The 6,083-nt window shown below is 42.5% G+C and overlaps 1 protein-coding gene across 1 annotated transcript in view; it reads right to left on the bottom strand.

Moving 5' to 3' along the window:
- The window catches only part of RIMKLA (ribosomal modification protein rimK-like family member A), a 41,280-nt gene extending 35,204 nt beyond the window's left edge, over positions 1-6,076 (bottom strand). The window contains exon 1 of the mRNA XM_006886527.1: positions 5,914-6,076. Coding sequence (XP_006886589.1) covers positions 5,914-6,076 — 163 coding nt within the window. The remainder of the gene's footprint in view (positions 1-5,913) is intronic.
- Between the last annotated feature and the right edge of the window lie 7 nt (positions 6,077-6,083).

The following is a 6,083-nucleotide window of genomic DNA, read 5'->3' as shown; positions in this document are numbered from 1 at the left end:
CTTTTTCTTTCTCCTGCACAGAAACTAGTGAGTTTAAACCTTAACCACCATGCCACCCGAGTGCCTACTGAATCACCATCACCTCATAAAACCCTACTAAAGTGGAGTCTCTCGCAGACATACACAGGGAAAGGGCTGGAGTGGAGTAAAGGCTAGCACTGAAGTACCCCCGTGTCAGGGAACTCCTTGGAATAGGGAAAGTGATCAGGATGTGTGGACTAGGTAGAAACAATATGTAGATCTCTGAATGATGTCTGTAACCCTTTTCACCAAGCTAGTCTAACAAATATGGCAAAAGTGTCATAATAGCTCAGGTGGCATAGCCTAGTGGATGATGCTACTAACTTAAAGGTCAGGCTTATCAGAAGGTCTGAACCCATCTGAACTCCTTAAGAGAAAGACTCCTCCCACTTCAGTTTACAGCCTCAAAAACCTGATAGAGGGTTGTTGTGAGAACCAACCAGAGAGCAGTGAATTTGAGTTTTCAGCTATCCTAACAGATCAGGTAGATCAGAATCTATGAGACGGGCTTACTGATGCTCTAATGATCCTGCTCTCTGGATTCCACATTTTAACTTAACAAAGTTCAGGACGTCTCTAAAAACCAAAGTTGAAATCATAAACTTCCAATCCATCTTTAATCCCTGAGATCAGGCTGTAGTTTTAAGTGTAGACTCAAGTTATCAATTTGACACTCACATTAGATATTGTTGTTGTTGTTGTTATTAAGTGCAATCAAGTCATAGATGACTCATAGTGACCCTATGAACAAAAGACCTGAACATTTGTATAACTTTCATCGTTTCTCTACATTCATAGAGTTTCCAGAGGCAAGGTATTTCGGAAGTGGATGCCACTCCTGCTTCCAAGCTTGTTTTAATCAGGGAGCTCCACCAAAGACTGTCCACCATGGGTAACCATTATCGCATTTGAAACATCAGTGTCACAGTGTTCAGCATCACAGCAACCACGAGTTACCTGTGTACAGCAAATGGACAGATCAATGCTATACCACTTAAATATTAGATATGTTAGACACTTAGACATTAGATATTAGTTTGGAAATATCATACAGCAGGTGTTTCAACTCACTTTCTGACCTTTATGTTACAGACTTTTGAAAGAACCAAGGTTAAACACCACAGTGAAACAAAGGCTAGAATGTAATTTTCCCCTGCTGCTGTCTTCCTGTATAGCAATAAAAACTCATCCTTTCTCTAGGTGACCTCCTATTATCTTCTGGTAGCTGGAGGCAGGTCATTTCCTCATAGAAACCTAGTTAGGGTTCTTTTCCCCTGACTTACACTCTTTAAAAAAAATCCTCTTCAACTGATAATTGCTAAAAAAATATGTAAAAGGATTCCAGACACCTTGATTTAAAGAACCTGACCTAGAAAAGGCCATATGACCACCAAGGTTTAGCTGTGAAAATAAGGAATGCTGAATCATGCTGTTTCCAAGAGGCAACTCTACCACACACTCATTTCCAGGTTAAGCTCATTTTATCCAAGTTTGTGTGTCTGCTTGTTTCTTAAGCTAGGTAATTGTACAGGCTTGTAGAGGGTTAAAGGACTTCATCTTCACTAATGAATTTCTCATATAATGGCTCATCCAGTCATAATCTCCCAAACACAAAAACTAATTATGATAAAAAGCCTCATAGACTTCAATTATCCTTTAACGTACTTCACTCAGTCATCCAAAAAACCCACTAACTGATTGACTGCAGGCCATGTGTGCCAGCTACAGAGCACACATCTGAGAAATGCCAAGTCTTGGGTACAGAAGGCAAGATGAAACTTAACAATAAACAAATTACAATTTCAAAAACATGCCAAAAGTCAATTGCCATAAAGTGAATTCCAACTCATGATGCTTCCACGTGTTGCAGTATAGAACTATGCTCTTCAAGACTTTCAAGTTCTGCAATTGCTCACAAGGCAGATTGCCAGGTCTTTCTTTTGAGGCACTTGAGTGGATTCAGACTGCTAATCTTTTAGCTAGTAGTCAATTGCTTAACTATTTGTGTCCCTGAAACAACCAGAACAAACCAAAAACATTGCCATCAATTTGGAACCAATGTGTAGCTAACCCTCCAGTGAGTTTTCTGAGTCACGTAAAAGGAAAATTCTTCTTTGGAAAAGCTAGTGAATTCAAACAGCCTGCCTCTGGGTTGGCAGTGCACCTCCTTACCCACTAGTCTGCCAGTGATCTCTTTTGTGCACCTAGGGAGTTCTAAAACATGATATACACCAAAAACCCTAAAGCCACTGAATTGATTCCAACTCATAGCAATGCTCTAGGGCAGAACAGAACTGCTCATTGGGTTTTGAGGAGAATTGTGGCATCAGGATTGGTGGAAGATCTATTAATAATCTGCGTTATGCAGATGACACAACCCTGCTTGCTGAAACTGAGGAGGACCTCATGCATTTGCTGCGGAGGGTCAAGGACTGCAGCCTTCAGTATGGTCTGAGGCTCAATGTCAAGAAGACAAAGATTCTCACCACTGGACCAATTGGCAGTGTCAGGATGGATGGCGAAGAGATTGAGATTGTTCACAGCTTCAGTTTGCTCGGCTCCACAGTCAACACTCTTGGCACCAGCAGTCAGGAAATCAAAAAGCGTATCGCGATGGGAAAGTCTGCTGTTAGGGACCTCTCTAAAGTACTCAAGAGCAACGGTGTCTCTCTGGAGACTAAGGTGCGCCTGATACAGGCCATGGTCTTTGCAATCGCTTGTTATGCATCAGAGAGTTGGACAATGACTAGGGAGGACAGAAGGAGAGTTGATCCCTTTGAACTGTGGTGCTGAAGAAGAGTATTGAATGTACCATGGACTGCCAGGAAAGCAAACAGATTAATCTCAGAGAGGATTAAACCAAGCTCCTCCTTGGAGGCAAGTATTCTGGGGCTTCGTCTGACATACTTTGGACATGTTGCCAGGTGGGACGGTTCCTTGGAGAGGGACATCATGCTTGGGAGGGTGGGGGGACAGCACAGGAGGGGACGACCCTCTATGAGATGGATTGATTCGGTGACTGGGGTAATCGGGATGGGTGTGCCAGAGGCAGTGTGGTTGGAGCAGGATAGAGCAGGGTTTAGGGCTGTTATGCATAAGGTCGCTATGAGTCGCAAATGACTCGACAGCACATAACAACAACAACAACAACAAATCTTTAAGAAAGCTGATTGTCTCATCTTTTTCCTGATGAGTGGCTGGTGGGTTTGAGCCACTGAATCCTTAAAATACAATAAATGCTATTTTTAAAGGTATGCATGCCACTTGGCAACAAATGAAAGACAGGGATTGATTGTGGCAGAGAAGGGAGCTTAAGAAAGTCTTTGTAGAGAAGAATAGCACAAGGGCTGCACTTGAAGTTCACCACATAGGATACATTAGACAAGATGGGCATTTCACGTAGGGAGAATTTTATCAAAAGGCTCAAAGTCACAGAAAGGCAAGAAGAGTAGGTTTGTGGGAGTTGTGTTTTCTGTGACTGAAAAATAAAATGAGAAGGAAATATAAAATTCACTTAATAAAACAAAAAATTTGTTTCCAATTTATCCTTTGATCTGACACATAACTGTCTAGAATTTTGTTTTGTTTTAAAAACCCCATCAACTTCTCCTCTAAAAATTCTGTTCGTGAATAGAAAGAAATACACATAAATTCCAGTGACGTTTTAAGACACTAAACAAAAGGGTTTAAATGTTTTGGCAGCATTAGAATTCCATGTACTTGCTTTTCTGGGCCTAATTCTTTAAAAATGAAGCTTTAGAAACACAAGAGAAAGCATTTTCCTACTTTTTACAGAGACTTAGTGTTGGATCTACAGTAGGAACACTATGTGACATTTTGGTAAGTGTATCTCAAAAGACATTCCAAACCCAATGCCATTGAGTTGATGCCTATTCATTGCAAGCCGATGGGATAGAGCTGAACATGGGGGAGGGAAGATATTACAAACTACTAAAGAGGACAACAGGTTGTTGTTGTTGTTATGTGCCGTCAAGTCGCCTGTGACTCACAGCAGCCCTGTGTACAGCAGCTCTGAAGCTTGCCCTGTCCTAAGCCAGTTTCACTGACTCTTACACACCTACCTCCATTACCCCAGTTAATGTATCAATCCATCTCATCTGAGGTTTTCCTCTCCTGCACTGTTCTGCCACCCTTCCAAGAATGATGTCCTTCTCCAAGAATTGGTCTCTCCTGGCCATGTATGTGCCCAAAGTATGTGAGACGGAGCTTCAAAATCCTAGTCTTCAAGGAGAAACTTGGTTTCACCCTCTCTGAGACAGATCTATTTGTTTTCTAGGCAGTACATGGTATGTTCAAGACTCTTCTCCCATAAAACTCAAAGGCATCAGTTTTTCTTCTGTCATCCTTAGTCATGTCCAGCTCTCTGATGCACAGCAAGTGATTGCAAAGACCATGGCCAGGACAACAGGAGGGGGGGCGGGGAAGGAGGAGAGGAACAGCAAACAAACTGACCCTGGGTATGAAAGAAGGGCTATAATAAGAACTTGTTGATCTGAATCCATAAAATACAGCAGAATATCATGTAAGCATGGTACAAAACCAAGGACTTTCACAACTGGAGGAAACTTCATGCTTTTACAAATTGGAAACTTGAGATTCAAAGATACAGAGTGATTATGAAAAGCAAAGTCAAAATAACTTGTTAGCAGAAAAGAACCCACTTCTTTAGATTTCCTGCCCAGGACTCTAGCTCTCCATTAACTGAAAGTTTTAAGTAATCAAAGATAGGGATGACTGAAAAATACACTGCTTGAGACAAAATGTAAAACACCTAATGGTTGTAAAATATTTCTGCAATACCTATACAATCTAATATTACTTACAAAGTGTTTAGATATACTTACGGATGAAAGATCTCTAACAAATATGCACGTTGAAACAGATCAATTTAAAAATTTCATTTGTAAATTGCTCAGAATTTAGAAGGCTTTCCCCCAAAGTAACAAATTACGAGTCTACTTAACAAGGTGTGGTGGAAATAATATGAATGGTATTTCATGAAACACGCCTTGTGCGGATGTTTATCTCCAGGGGAAAGCCGAAGAGATGCACACAGGCGAGCCAAGGAAGGCTTCTGCTAACATTAAGGATAGTTACAAACATATAAAAATCATAATGAACCTTTTAAAGTCAAGATCACCAGAGCTTACATAAAAAGAACTGTCTTGGAAACAGCAATGATCAGTGAAGCGAACATGGTCTGTACCTGAAATCGTGGCTTTTCTGAAATTAAAACCCAACAGTTTCAAAGGAAGGAGGATGGGGTAAAGAAAAATCCATACAGGTTAGAGAAAAAAATCTACTCTTAAAAACCTATTCAAGTTAGAGAAAAATCTACTCTTTCATCTAGCATTTGGCAAGGGACTCTAGTGGTTTTCAAATTTTTGCCCACAGGTAGGTTGCAAGTTAAGGAACTATATCCTAGGTAATGCACTACTGATGCGTAGACACGCCTGGAAAACTTTTCCGAACCTTAGATCTTAGGGGCAATGTTCTTAGTTCCATGAGGGTTTTTATAAATCTCAGAGTCTGAACTGACTGGGCATCAAGGCAAGCAGAATTTGCAGACTTGGGGAGGCAGCTGATTTTCCTCGGACATCCAGGTAGCTTCAGGTGAATTTTTTTCTCACAGAACAAAGTGCTCTAAAAAAAAATCAAACCACGTCTCAGGGCAGATGGTGGTGCTCAGAGAAAGCTATTAAGGTGAAGAGCTTTGTCCAACCCAAAGACATATACGGGGCGGGGGGGGGCCTGCTGCTTTGGGGAATCCCCCAAAGAGACTTGGCTAAGGGAGGCCGGGCCGAGCGCGCCACCTGGCCGCCCTGGGGGCGTCAGCGCGCCTCCCCGCCCTCTGGGACCCGCCTCGCTCACCGAGGTGGCCGCCGACGACCGTGACTGCGATCTGGTCCATGAGCACCGCCCGGAAGCGCACGTCCTGCTCGGAGCAGCGCTGCCGAAGGGCGCGCAGGATCTGCACCTGCGGGTAGTCCTCGCGGATCCGGCGGTCGGTCAGGAACCAGAGCTGGGAGCACATGGCGGTG

This window comes from Elephantulus edwardii, unplaced genomic scaffold (assembly GCF_000299155.1).
Source record: "Elephantulus edwardii isolate Elephantulus edwardi_28Jun2011 unplaced genomic scaffold, EleEdw1.0 scaffold00049, whole genome shotgun sequence".
Lineage (NCBI taxonomy): Eukaryota > Metazoa > Chordata > Mammalia > Macroscelidea > Macroscelididae > Elephantulus > Elephantulus edwardii.
The sequence above is the reverse complement of the archived record's forward strand: the minus strand, read 5'-3'. Positions and strand labels throughout refer to the sequence as shown.